This window comes from Podarcis filfolensis (genome assembly GCF_964270895.1).
Source record: "Podarcis filfolensis genome assembly, chromosome: 1".
Classification (NCBI taxonomy): domain Eukaryota; kingdom Metazoa; phylum Chordata; class Lepidosauria; order Squamata; family Lacertidae; genus Podarcis; species Podarcis filfolensis.
Window position 1 is genome coordinate 94,991,155 of NC_139604.1, and position 14,594 is coordinate 95,005,748.

A 14,594-nucleotide genomic window follows, 5' to 3' on the forward strand; every position below is an offset into this window, starting at 1 on the left:
CACGGCTTGGCTTAGAATAACCTGTAGCATTTGATAGCAGTAATGTAATAGACAGCTTCTGGGCACTTCCAAAGTATATGCTGCATTGCTAATGAAAAATAACTGCATTAACTCAGAGGAAGAAATAGGACCTCCGAGCAGTGCTCTGTGTTTTCATTCTTTCTTTCTTTATCTATTTCTTTCTTTATTTATTCAACGCCCACAGTTCTCGAACAAAAGTGCAAATGGAAAAACAGAAACAATTGACTTGTCTCATTCTTTTCTTTCTTTTTTCTTTTTATTTCATTTCTATACTGCTTCATATTTTTCGGAGGGGGTGTGTGAAATCTCGTATCGGTTTACAGCCTACATTAAAACATCAATAAACAATGCAGAATAAGGTATTACAGAAGAAAGTCAAAAACAAAGTACGCATTCAAAGCAAGACAATTAACAGGAAACTAAAATGTTATCTTAAAGATTTCAAAATAAAACATTACAAAGGAGGTCAAGTGCAGAATGCACATTCAACGCAGCAAAGTTAACCAAAAAATTATCTTCAAAAAAACACACTAAAGGAAGTCAAATACAGAATGCACATTTAAAACAGCACAATTAGCAGGAGAATAAAATATCATATGCATAGAACATAAACTGCTACTAATCCTGTTAATCGTGGTTTGTGGTGGCTGGTGGCTGTGGAAGCTCAGGCTTGACGTCCTGTGTCCGCATGAAGAAAAAGCCAAAATGGTCTCTGGCCTCTTCAGCAGCCTCAGATTTTGTAGCTGGAGTCAGTCAGGGCCCTCCCCTCCCAGGCCAGGTGGGGAAAAAAGCATTCAAGGCAGGGAGCAGGTCCTCCAAGACTCACAGCCAAGATGATTGCCACACTAGTAAATTAGTGATTATGTAGTTCTGGAGCAATCTACTGCAACGACCAGTTTCTCAGAAGAGTATATTATGCTGTGAAAATGAACAAGGAGCAGCGCCTACAGAAAAGCTCTGTTGAATTTTGGGGGAGAGGTTGCAAATAGCAGCCAATGCCCTTGAAGCCCCCTTGGAAGCCCCCCAGTGGTGTCACATTATGAATCATGCTGCCACACAAACAGTGTTATGGTTAGTTGCTTCCACAGAATCTGGACAGCATCTCTCTGCCTAGGTACCTATTCCTACACAATAACACCAGTTTCATCACTTGCAATCAGCTCCTCGGTTTTTCTTTATTTAATTACAGGTGGTGGGATAATTTTTATGGGGACACAGCACATGGGAAGGGGTTCATTAAGCCTTCCTCTATTGTTATTTTGATAAAAAATCACCTGTACATTGCAAAAAATTGTGTTTTCTTATCATGACTTTCCCCAGTACTTCAGAAATCTTTGCCTCTTGAGCTACGGATTTGAGTCTCCCCTGCCTCCCCCTTGAACATTTTTGACGTTTCTCATGCTTTCATTAATACCTGAGAGCCGCTTTGGACATTAAAGGAAGATTCAACAGCTTGTATCACAAAGCGGGTTCTCCTTCATGGAGAGCATGTGTTGTGGCAGGGGCAACCATGACATCCCCTGTTGCTGGGCGGGTTAGTATGGATGGCCACGAATCTGATAGGGCACCTCCAATTGTCGCTGGGGAGAATTTAATGTTGCAAAGTTTGGGGTGCTATTTATTCCCTGTGCGCAGCGTTGAGCTTCCTCTTTTCCCTGCGCACATCAGATCACCCGCCCACCTTCCCTATATTTAGGGTTGTTCGTGCTGACCTTGCTATGCCTGTCATGGGGTCGTCTGCTTTGGAGCAGGGGCCTGGTAGGAATTTTACCATTTGGCTGATTGGCTGGTGCCATTTGGTTTTTGCCTACTGCGTAGCAAACCGTCACAACCTGTAAGGTTGCGGTTAGGCATCGGTTAATTTTGGTTGGTGGAGGGGATGTGGTTGGCTGTGCCTGCCCCTCCAATGCTGCTGCTGCAAGGGTATTCCGTTAAAGGAATCCAGGGGTTCGCCATGCTCTTGTCAGAACCCCTGGCAAGGGGCTAGGGCCATGCAAGAGCCCCTGGGAGCATTTGGGAAGATGTGAGAGCCTGGCACCCAGCTCTATTCTCTCCCCAAAAATGTTTACCTTTACTGACTTTCGCAGGCTTGCGGTTGTCAGTTCTGTTCCTACCTCTAAGTGGAAACAGATAGTCGCTAACCAATGCCTAAGCAACTACTCACATACTGTAATCAATAAAGTTGTGGCCAAAATTATGCCAAAAAACCAAAACCAAAACCATGTGAACTGTGTCTTTATTTGGGGGTGTCCTGGGGGTCTTCGACACGCAACTACATTTGTCTTGCAGCATTCCTGTCTGATACAGAACATCTTCCTCACTTCCTCAAAAGGAGATGTCGAAGTTCCCCTTCAAATATTATGAAGAATGCAGAAGTGACTGTGAATTCAGTTCTGCCAACATTTCTTTCCTTTTCTTTTTTTAAATTATTTTTATTCAGTTTCCAATACAAGATTTAAACATACATTTTCAATATTGTCACACATACATAATTTTGACTTCCTTCAGCTCATCCGCGAATCTTCCGTTTTCTAATCTTCTATCCGCAATTCTGAATTTAATATTGCCTTTTGTTTTAAACCTATTCCCTTGTTCCCTTTTTTACAGTGTTTCTAATATTATTTATTCACAAAGCTTCCTGTAAACCCACAAACGTTATTTGCATATCACATATGCTTTTCATATAGTCCACAAATTTACTCCAGTCCTTGGTAAACTTGTGATCTCGTCGGTTTCGGACCCTTCCTGTTAATTTATCTAATTCTGCTTAGTCCATTAGTTTCATTCTCCATTCTTCTATCGATGGTAATTCTTCCTGCTTCCATTTTTGGGCCAGTAGTATTCTTGCTGCTGTTACTGCATATAAAAATAATTTATGGTCCTTTCTATTTATCAGTTCTGCCAACATTTCTTAAGGAACCTGAAACTGCTCTTATAAAAACAATATTCTTCCTGTATAGTGCTATCATATTACATGGCTATAGTTTCAAATAGAAAAGATAATAGTTTTTTTCTAATTTGTAAATTTTGGATTATTTAAGATTAAGTGATACTCCATGAATAAGACACAGGCTGAAATATGTGAGTGACTGGCAACCCGTGTTTTTAAAGCATCCAATGATTATTTTGAAATATATTTTCACAGTAAACCAGTGGTGGTTTAGTGGTCAGAGTGCCTCACTAGGACCTTCAAGACCAGGGTTTGTATCACCACTCAAACATGAAGCTTACTGGGGGGACCATGGACCAGTCCGTGCCTCTCAGCCTAACCTACCTCACAGGGTTGTTGTGAGGATAAAATGGGGAACAGTAGTATGTATACCACCTTGAGTTCCTTGGAGGAAAGGTGGGATACAAATGCCATAAAATAAAATAAATTATGTTCTTTTACTGAATTGTTTTGTATTATTACTCTCAGGAAGATTTATATACAGTGTATTTCCCCCCATTTATTTTACAATTGATGGGTTTCCTCTCCATTTTGTGGTTTTTAATGTTAAGGATAGATATCATTTAGTTATCTTTCCCCCCTCAAGTGCATTGATGTCTGACACATGTTCAGCTTATGGTAGCTCAGCATGTCTTTCACCTCACAGTATGTATTCTTTGATTCAACAGCATCCTTTGCAAACCATTTTTGTTCTCAGGAACTGCAAAAATAATCCTGTTACAAAAACAGCATGAAATCAGAGAATTGACACAGGTCTGATATCTTTCTGCTGAGCTCACAAATGCAATATGCATAGATATTTCAAGTTTAAATAATCCTTCATATAAGTGTGGGGGGGGAGGGTTGGAATCAAGCAATTTTAAGGACACTAGCCAGGGTATTTTTAAACAAGATATCACATATTCTTCAAAAGTTTACAGCTTTTGTTTAGCTGTTCAATTAGTGTGACATTTTTTGGGGGGGGGGAAGGACTGTTGGAAACAACTCAGTTTTCTTCAGAATTGGCACTAGTTTTTCCCTTTGCTGAGTTAGGTGTAAAACAGAAATAAATGACTCACGAAGTCTGTGATCTGACCAAGAAAATGATTTTTGCTTTCACGCAGTAGTTGTTGCTATGGAAACTGTGAGTAGCAGCCTGTGTTGTTTGTGCTCCTAAAGAGAATAAAACTTGATGCTAATGGGTGAAAATTAGACAGTTTTGGAGAAAAAGAGGAAATAATATTGGAGGAGCTTGATTTGACAATTCAGAATGGACCTGATCCAGCCAAACTTAATCACTTTAATTCCCATTTCTTTCAACAAGAGAGGTAAACCCATGCTTAACACTGCAGTTATTCTTATCTGGGAGGGATGTAGTTTACTAGTAGAGCAACTGCTTTGCATGCAGAAGGTCTCTGTTGAATCCCAGACATCTGCCTATAGGGCTAGGAAGGTCCCCTGCCTGAAACCTTGGAGAAGGAATTGTTATTCGGTGTAGACAATACTGAGCTATCTGGAAAATGATATGACTCCATATATGGCAGATTCTCATATTCTTCGTATGCCACTGCCACTCAGTGCAGACAATACTGAGCTAGATGAACCAATAGGGACACAGGTGGCGCTGTGGTCTAAACCACTGAGCTTATTGGGCTTGCTGATTAGAAGGTCAGCGGTTTGAATCCCCGTGACGGGGTGAACTCCCATTGCTCTGTCTCAGATCCTGCCAACCTAGCAGTTCGAAAGCACACCAGCAAGTAGATACAGTAAATAGGTACCGCTGCGGCAGGAAGGTAAACAGCGTTTCTGTGCGCTCTGGTTTCCATCACGGTGTTCCGTTGCGCCAGAAGTGGTTAAGTCATTCTGGCCACATGACCGGGAAAGCTGTCATGCTGGCCACATAACCCTGAAAGCTCCTTCGGCCTGAAAGTGAGATGAGCATCACAACCCCATAGTTGCCTTTGACTGGACTTAACCACCCAGGGACCTTTACCTTTACCTTTTACCTAGATGAACCAGTGCAGGGGCGGACTTTGGTCTTTCAAATGTCAGTGGCACCCTGTGTGAGCCCAAAATTTGGTGCCCGCCTCTCACCTCCGATCTGCTTTATTCACTACGTCATAGTAACATTGTCCTGCGGTATCCCCTAGGCTCGGCGCCCAGTGTGGTGGAACCGGTCAGGTGCCTCTAACCAATGGTCTGATTTGGTATCAGGCAACTTCCTATGATCCTATGGATACATATACACTGGACTGCATGTATCTACAATTGAAATGCATGTGCTTGACTTTGGATGGATGTTGCCCAAACGCCCCCCCCCCCCTTTTTAGCATAGTGGTCTTTGCAGATAAGAGGTCATTTCATAAGAAAAACTCTTTGCTTTATAGATCATCTCTTGTGTGATGAAGCAGAAAATTTGTAGGCAGGTGCCTTGGCTTAAAAGAACATTTCACCCAGTAGGCTGTTAATTGGTACCAAGTAATTTCAAATCTTTATTAGTATTGTGGAGAGTGTAGCTTGTAAACAGAACAGCACAAGCAAGGCATAAACTTAATAAGATATTTGTGCTATGCAGTTATAAAAAGGATGTGAATAATCTCTATTTAAACTGAGTTCAGATCAAAAGTGTATTCCAAACAATGGCTTGGTTCAACCTGATGCAGCAGCAAAATGACCAGGGTGAAGCGAATCAGCTGTGGTCTAAAATCCCAAAGCCCATGTGTTTGCTGTAAGCCATGTGTTGGCTTATGTGACATGTGAACTAAGTTATGGTGTCTTCATTACTCCATTTGCACATTTGGTGTGCTTATTTGAGATGGTAAAGTTGTGAGATTACAGCATCTCATTTTCACATTTAGAGACATGTCTCTGAAACAACATTCCAGAATGAAAATCATTAGTGATCACATCAAATAAACCCATCTGACATGGTAACAATTTTCAGAGGAGGAAGTTTTCAGGGAAACGTATGAACCGCTTGCTCACGTGAAAAGGATCTGGCAAAACCACCATTCAAGGATATTATCACTCAAATGTAAACACATGAATCAGCTTTAAGTGAATAATATCTGTTACAGAATAAACTTAACAGCACATTGTATCTTAACTCTGTGGAACAAGGTAAAAAGGTAAAGGGACTGGTAAACATATCCAATTATTTCAGGAGACAGCGATTCAGTATCACAAGTCACAAATAATATAGCTGCAGTACACATAAGAGATGAAAAACATACTCAAGTAAATTGTACCACTATGGGTCAGAAATAGAGGAAGAATATTGGATTAATGTGACTCATAGGACAAAAGGCAAGCTGAACTCGACCCACATCATTGTAAACAAGAACCCCGTTGAGTCACAGCACAATCCTGTGTGCCAGCAAAAGGGGAACCTGGCAGAAGTTGGAGTGGATGTTAATAAGCCTCTACTAATTCAGTAGCTGGAATGTGGAACATTCTTTGGGGTGTTCTTGTAAGGGTTGGTACAAAACAAATTAACTTTCCAGGTTCACAGAGGGGAGCCTATTGAATGCACTTTGAGTCAGGGTAGTAGAGACTTTTCAAAAAAAGATCTGTGCCAGTTGTTAATTGTCGACATTATTCTAAGTTGACTGGCAACAGAATCTGGGCCAGAACAGAGGTGTTATTGAGGGGAAATGCCAAATTTGCCTCTAGATTACACTCAACGTCATTTTATTGTGTAATTAGCAAGCTTATTGGGATTTTAAAAGTTAATACTAGGCACATTTTAACGCGGCGGGGGGAGCAAGATGTTCGTCAGGACCCCAGCATACAGGTACATAAGGTTTAACCCTCTGCCAGAATCATGTGGAAAATGCCATTGGTGGCAATTGTTACTCCCCCTTCACTAAGCTACCCAGTAATTGTCTTGGGGCGGGGATTTTTTGTAGAAATTGACCTGGTGACGGAAGGTTTAACTGCCCCACCCCCACCCAGCACTCCAGTCCCAGTAAAAATCTAGCCATATATAGTACAGTCATACCTCGGGTTCTGAACGCTGCGGGTTGCGTGTTTTCGGGTTGCAAACCGCACTGAACCTAGAAGTACTGGAACTGGTTACTTCTGGGTTTCGGCGCTCGCACATGCACAGAAGCACAAAATGACATCATGCGCAGAAGCGCAGAATTGTGCGCTGCATGTTGCGAACGCTGCGGGTTGTGAATGTGCCTCCCGCACGGATCACGTTCACAACCCGAGGTATGACTGTATATACTAACCCTGGCGTGGTTCCTAACCATGAGGTGAAAGTAACAGCTAGTCTGACCCTTAGAAAAATTAGAAGAACATTAAAAAATGTTGATGAAGCACATATCCCTCTATTTCAGATTATTTATTTATTTTATAATTTTTATTGCAAAGTAAATACATCGCTACCAAGCCATACATAAAGAATAATATAAAGAAAAAGAAAAAAAACAAAGAAGAAAATATGCAAAGAAAAGTACAGTAAAAGAGTAAAGAAAAGTATAATATTTCTATACAATAAACACTATTTTACAAAATAATAATAGTAATAGACTTCCATCACTCTCACAACACTTCCTTTCACATTTCATATGTTATCTGTATTTCAGTATTATTTTCATCTTAATATATGTGTATATATATATATATTTGTTTCGGAGCGCGTTACTTCCGGGTTTTGCCGCTCGCGCATGCGCAGACGGTCAAAATGATGTCATGCGCAGAAGCGGCAAAACGTGACCCGTGCACTTGCAGATGTGCTGTCGCGTCTTACGTTCCGTTTGGGATGCGAACGGGGCTCCGGAACGGATCCCGTTTGCATCCCGAGGTACCACTGTATAGCATCGGAGAGATAGTCATTAAGATATTGTTACTTGCGGAAATCTTTTAGTAAAATGTTAAGCTTACAACATCACAACTGATTGATTGAATATGCTTTTAAACCACACTTCATCCCTTAGGATCTCATGGAAACAAAATGTTAATAATGAAAAAACCGAGGGCCCACAGCTCACAAAAGTGGCTGTCCTCTGCAGAAAACTACATGGTTCAGATTATCATAATTGGCCTTATTTCAGTATGAGCCATAATATGAACATACAGCCAATGGGACTGTGTGTATTGGGGTCAGGGCTAGCTATCATGACCCCACAACCTCCTCTCACATGTTTGCAATGCACACCTTTTCTGTGCAGTTAATATGTGTGAATTTACTACTACAATTCATCGTTCCCATTGTGCACATAGGATTCCTGCTTACTCTTGTTGTATGCAGAAAGTGATCAACAATCAGTTCTGCTGCATGTGCTAGGGGGGAAAAAATCCAGTTTATGGCTATGTGAATTGGCTCTAGGGGGGAAAAACCAGTATTGTTCAGTTATTTAAAACTGATTTTCAGCCATAGCTTCTTTCACAGTTTATTTGTGTTGAAATATGTTTTGACTAATTGATAGTAAGCCTTCTGCGCTATGAAAAATAAGTAGTGTTTGTTTTTAAGATGCTGTGAAATCTGATAGTGTCAATATCGCAGAGATGATAATTACTGCCACCATTCCAACCACTTCTATACCCACCCACACAGATGAAGATCCTAGTAAAGATTTGAATAGCCAAAGTAATTCTGAGGCACCTTGAACATTGGACAGCCTTCCTGACTCATTGTGCCCCACCTTTAATACTGAACAGAGCTTTTTTCAGCCAGAACTCACCAGAACCCAGTTCCAGCACCTCTCAGGTGGGCGCCATTGCCATTGCCATTATAAGAGAACAAGGGAGGTGTTCATGATGAGTTCCGACACCTCATTTTGTATAAAAATAGCACTGATACTGATATTTATCATGGTCATGTACATTAGAATTCAATGAGCAAAATAAATTCAGTTTAACAAGCTATGTTAGGAACTTTCGGGCCCCCAAATGCTTGGAAATTACAACTGTTGAGGGCCATGCCCTTAACAGATGCATTAATTAGTCAATATTGATATGGTGTGATAAACTATCCCATAGTTAGCTCCAGCTTCACTCTTGCCTTGTAGCTGGATGGCTGTCAATGGCAAGAGTAGTGGACCTGTGTCCCAAACTTCACTGGAATAGACACATGGAGTCCATGCAACTGAAACTACCATTCCACATTGCAAATGGAAACTGTGGGAAGAACAGAGCACCTGAATGTATCTATTTGCTTATGTGAAAAAAATTTAAAGCCTGCCCTTCTAGTTAGTGCTTTTGCACCACTCAAGGTGGTTAAGACCAATTAAAACTACATTAAAAATAAAAAAATGGTAAGGAAGCTAGAAACAATGATCGTTTAAGAAAGAGCCTGCATAAGTGAATAAATTGTATGCTCAAATCTTATTCAAATATTTTAATATATAAATGTGTGTGTTTATATGTGTGTGCCTATTACGTGAGAGAGAATCTTTCATGGTTTAATTTTGTTTCCCTTCGTCTAGGAAACTTCATGGTCTTGTGGTCAATATGCAGGATGTCAGTTTTTAAGTCGGTAACCAACCGGTTTATTAAGAACATGGCCTGCTCTGGGATCTGTGCCAGCCTAGTATGTGTGCCTTTTGACATAGTCCTCGGTGCCAGTCCACACTGCTGCTGGTGGATCTACACCATGGTCTTCTGTAAGATCATAAAGTTCTTGCACAAAGTCTTCTGCTCAGTGACCATCCTTAGCTTTCCTGCCATTGCTCTGGATAGGTAAGACTGTGAAGTTACTCGTCAACTGACATTTACCACTTGCCCCTTGCAACAGATATAGGTTCTACATTGCTTGTTGCTTAATTGTGGGTTGCTGAAATGGTTCTACTGCCTTCTTCCTTCAGCGCTAAACACGTTTATTTTTCTCTTTGGTCAAGTCACTCAGAGCAACATTTTCACTTTGCAACCAACCTGTGAGCTGAGTTATTCTGAAAGAAATGACATACATTGGCTGGATTTTTAAGGTCTGGACAACTTAGCCTGAATAGCTATTTGCTTTAAGGCCAAAAAGTTCAATTCTCAAGTATCCTTATTGCCAATGTATAAATTTATTTGTGTGTTCTTCCTGCCAGGGGAGCTGATTACACATTTTGAGGTCTTTTTGGGAGGTATGGCAGATTCTGACTTTCCCTGCCACCATTTTAAATGTTTTTCTAGTTACTAGGCAGAAGTTCTTGGTAGATTTCTACTTTTAAGTTCAACAATCTTTCTGTAGTGCTCTGCACACGATTGATACTACAGTTATGTAATTTTCTCCAGAATCATTTCATTTCTCTGCAAATAATTCTATAAACAAGTTAATCTGCAAAGATGATCTGCCCTATTTTCCCCTTGCTGTCCATGGTTTAAGAGCAAGTCTTTGGAATGAAAAGCTTTGCTGACCACTGACTGGCTCATCATTTGTATCAACAGTGTCCTGCTGACTTGTAAATTATAGTTTTATGATAGAAAAGAAACTCACTTAGGATCTGAGGAGAGGGAAGACTTTACTTACATCTAACATGCTAATGAGAGTAACAGACCTTACTATAAATTAGATCAGATTAATATTGGGTAGGTTAATTGCCTATTCCTATGGAGTGTGATATTTTGTAGTAAAGGAAGAAATCTAGCTGCAATTCAGTGGAGGATCTGGGATTTTATTGCTATGAAAATAATAATAATAATAATAATAATAATAATAATAATAATAATAATTTTTCCTATTTATACCCCGCCCATCTGGCTGGGCCTCCCCAGCCACTCTGGGTGGCCTCCAACAAAACACTAAAATACAATAACCTATTAAACATTAAAAGCTTCCCTAATATATATATAAACGACCTCCGCTGGTTAAATGGGGTTAACCCGCCCTCCCAGAAAAGTACACGGGTCAGGGGAGAGGGGGATTGTTCTATCTGGCAAGCTAAAGTGCTTGCACCGATGGAACATTCATCATACTGCAAGGCTGAATTCTACCTATTGGCTTTATAATTTTTTTACAAATGGTGTGGTCGTTGAATACAGAACCTTAAAAAAAATAGTATGCTTTAAGGAAAAGATTTGATACTACTTGGATTAGATATTCTTTCATGGAAGACAGAAGTTGTACCACATCTAATTTGGCATTTTCTATTGATGACATATTTTTATCAAAATAATGGCCAGGGCAATTGATTTCTGTAGGGAAAGAAAGAAAGAAAGAAAGAAAGAAAGAAAGAAAGAAAGAAAAAGACTAATTAACTTCTGTATAGACATGTGTAAGACTGTGCTGTTGAAGATCTGGTGATAAATGATACCGTAGATTCTGGCATATAAGACGACTTTTTAACCCCAGAAAATCCTCTAAAAGGCGGTCGTCTTATATGCCAGGTATGGATTCGCTGGGCAGTGGCGGTGGGTGACAGGCTCTGCACCGGGAGGAAGCTGCCCGACGAAGCTGCCCAGCGATGCTAAGCCGGCTTCGCTGGGCGGCTTCCTCCCAGCACGGAGCGGAGCCCTCCGCCTGCTGCCAGTGCCCAGCAAAGCTGCTGCATATAAGACTGGGCGTATAAGTCAACCCCCCCCAAATTGGCAGCTGCCAATTTGGGGGGTCGTCTTATACACCCAATCGCCTAATATGCCAGAATCTATGGTACTTTTATATCAAGGGAAGAAACAGTTTAAAATACAGGGCTAGTGAAGACCAAATCAGTGATTTAGATCACTCAGATTTAAGTTAATCTACCCAGGGATAGAGGGGAGGTAGGAAGAGTTGCAACTTCACTCTTTACATGCATTTGTTCATCTCTTACAGTCCCCTTTCCTTCTTTTTTTTGTAGGTACTACTCAGTTTTGTATCCACTAGAAAGGAAGATATCGGATGCCAAATCTCGAGACCTGGTGATCTACATCTGGGCTCATGCAGTGATAGCCAGCATTCCTGTATTTGCTGTGACCAATGTACTGGATATTTATGCTATGTCCACTTGTACTGAGCCTTGGAGTTACTCCATTGGCCGTTTAGCATACGTCATTATTTACAACATTACCACTGTGATTGTGCCGGTGGCTGTGGTCTTTCTCTTTATGATCCTCATCCGCAGGGCACTGAGTGCCAGTCAGAAGAAAAAAGTCATCATAGCTGCCTTAAGAACCCCTCAAAACACTATCTCTATCCCTTACGCCTCTCAGAGAGAATCTGAACTTCATGCCATGCTGCTCTCCATGGTTATGGTTTTCATTTTCTGCAGTATCCCCTATATGACTTTGGTGATTTACCGCACTGTGCTCAATGCTTCTGACGCTTCTGTGTACTTGCTTCTCACTGCCATCTGGCTGCCCAAGATATCACTGCTAGCCAACCCTCTGCTCTTCCTGACTGTTAACAAGTCTGTACGGAAATGTTTAGTAGGGACAATGATGCAGTTACACCAAAGGTATAGTCGGAGGAACACAGTCAGCTCTGGAGGCGCTGGGGACATCAGCCTGGAGCCTCACGTTCGTTCTGGTAGCCAGCTTCTGGAGATGTTTCACATTGGGCAGCAGCAGATTTTCAAGCCCACAGAGGATGAAGAAGAGAACGAAACCAAATCCATTGGCTCCAGTGGCTACCAACAGAAGGAGATCCCCACAACCAGCTTAGACGTGGAGCAGACTTTGGTTCAGAGGCCTATGCCTCACGCCATTGCAGACTCAGCCGCGCAAGTGGCTCCAGCGATGCCAACAGAAGCCGAATTGGCCAATGAGAAGTATTCCATGCAGCTGGGCTTTGGACCCTTTGAGTTGCCTCCACAGTGGCTGTCAGAAAACCGGAACAGTAAGAAACGACTCCTGCCTCCTCTGGGGAATACGCCCGAGGAGCTAATCCAGACCAAACAGCCCAAGGGTACTTCCGGAGGCAGCGCCAACGGCAATGGCGGTCTCCTTCTAGTCTGGAGGGAGAAGCTCCGCGGAAATTGGGTCTGTCCGCTACGGCGAAGCGGAGAGCCTTTCGAAAATCACAGGCAGGAGAAGCCTGTGAACGTGGGACTCGGCGGGCACCCTTAGCACCCCCTGGATTTGCGAAGGAACCCCGCAAGGGGCTCCGGAGCGTAACGGGAGCTTGGCGCGGTGCTGAGAGTCAATTGCTCTTTCCGTGGGGTGAAGCCGCACAGCTGTTGCCGGAGAGCGCTGACCTTTTTCCTGTGACAATTCGGCTGCTAAACAACTACCCGTGAGTAGGTGAAGCTTAAGAAATTGGGACTAAAAGGAGAAAAAATGGATTAATTTGGCACTGAAGCGGGAAGGTGTAAACAGGAAGTCCGCCTTCCGTTTCTGTACACAGATCAAAGCAAAGACCTTTTAAAGCTAAGACCTGGAGAGTGGTGTTTTAAAAGCTCCAAATCCGAACATCAAAGTGAAAGAACCCCCCCCCCCCCGGCTAGTGTAGAGGGGGGGGAAAGAGGGAAAAGTGACTTTTTTACTTCTGGAAAAAAAGAGACAATTATTTAACTCCTGGGAACGGACTGCCAGGTTCACTAGAACTGTTGCACTGAGAGTCGCACTATTTATAGACAATGTAACTTTTTAATGGTCAACTCTGCAAAGGAGATACTTGTTGAAGGTCTTCTCTGGACTTGAAACTGTTGCTTGTTTTCTTGAGGGGGACTTAGGAAAGTTGGAAAAGATTCTTTATTGTAACTTTAATGACTGCTACAGTGTCCCCCTAGAGGAACATTGAAGCTGTACATCCAGCTGGGGGATTTTTCCATTCTGGACTTTGGGGATTTTCCACGGTAAGACTTGACCGTGGGATCGACCTTGACTCATAGACAAAGGTGTGATGACTGATAGGACAACAAGATCGGGCAAGGCTAGAGTGCAGCAGCCCAGCACAGTTTCCCAGCAACGTAGATCATCTGTTCCCGGCCCTCCTGTGACACAGGGGGAAGATTTTGCACAAGCTGGGTCAAAAGGAATGGCTTCAGAAGGGGATTTTACTTCTGTGTTAAATAAAATTTATGAAAAATTGGAAGGCCTAAGCAAACAAGTTACGGAACAATCAACTAAAATAGACAGGAATACTGCCAGCATTAATAATCTGGGACAGAAGGTGAATTCCAATACAGAATCTATTGAAAAATTGCTGGAAGAATCTGCATCCAATTGAAAAATAGCTGAGGAAGCAAAAGAAAAAGCAGTGGCTGTAGAGGAAGAAATAAAACCTATGCGCAAACAGATTGGGGATCATCAGTCACTTCTGTCTATGATTGAACTGAGGGAGAAACAGACCAATCTGAGGATCAGGGCAGTACCGGAACTTGAAAAAGATAACCTAAGTGACTACCTTACGCAGGAATTTGGAAAATTTTGGAATTTGGAGCTGGAGAAAGACTTTAAGATAGTAAGTGCGTTCAGACTTGGAAGAGGAGGGAGAAAAAACAGGGTGAGAGACTGTTTGGTTACCCTCCGAACGAAAGAAGAGAGATATAAAATACTGAGTGCGCACTTCCAGAAGACTTTGGAGATCAACGACTCGAGAGTGGAGATTTTTAAGGATATACCGAAACATCTATTGGATCTTAGAACCAACTACGGAGATCTGGTGGCCCTATTGAGAAGAAACAGAATTGTTTTTAGGTGGGAATTCCCCCAGGGACTATCTTTTACCTTTAAAGGGGAAAAGTTCAAAATAAGATCAGTGGAAGATAAGGAAAAATTTTTGAGAGACCACGAA

General features: G+C 41.9%; 1 protein-coding gene across 1 annotated transcript in view; it reads left to right on the plus strand.

Moving 5' to 3' along the window:
- The window catches only part of GPR176 (G protein-coupled receptor 176), a 38,799-nt gene that overhangs the window by 17,748 nt on the left and 6,457 nt on the right, over positions 1-14,594 (plus strand). The window contains exons 2-3 of the mRNA XM_083616079.1: positions 9,385-9,637; positions 11,719-12,764. Of these exons, the coding sequence (XP_083472205.1) occupies positions 9,385-9,637; positions 11,719-12,764 (1,299 nt within the window). The remainder of the gene's footprint in view (positions 1-9,384; positions 9,638-11,718; positions 12,765-14,594) is intronic.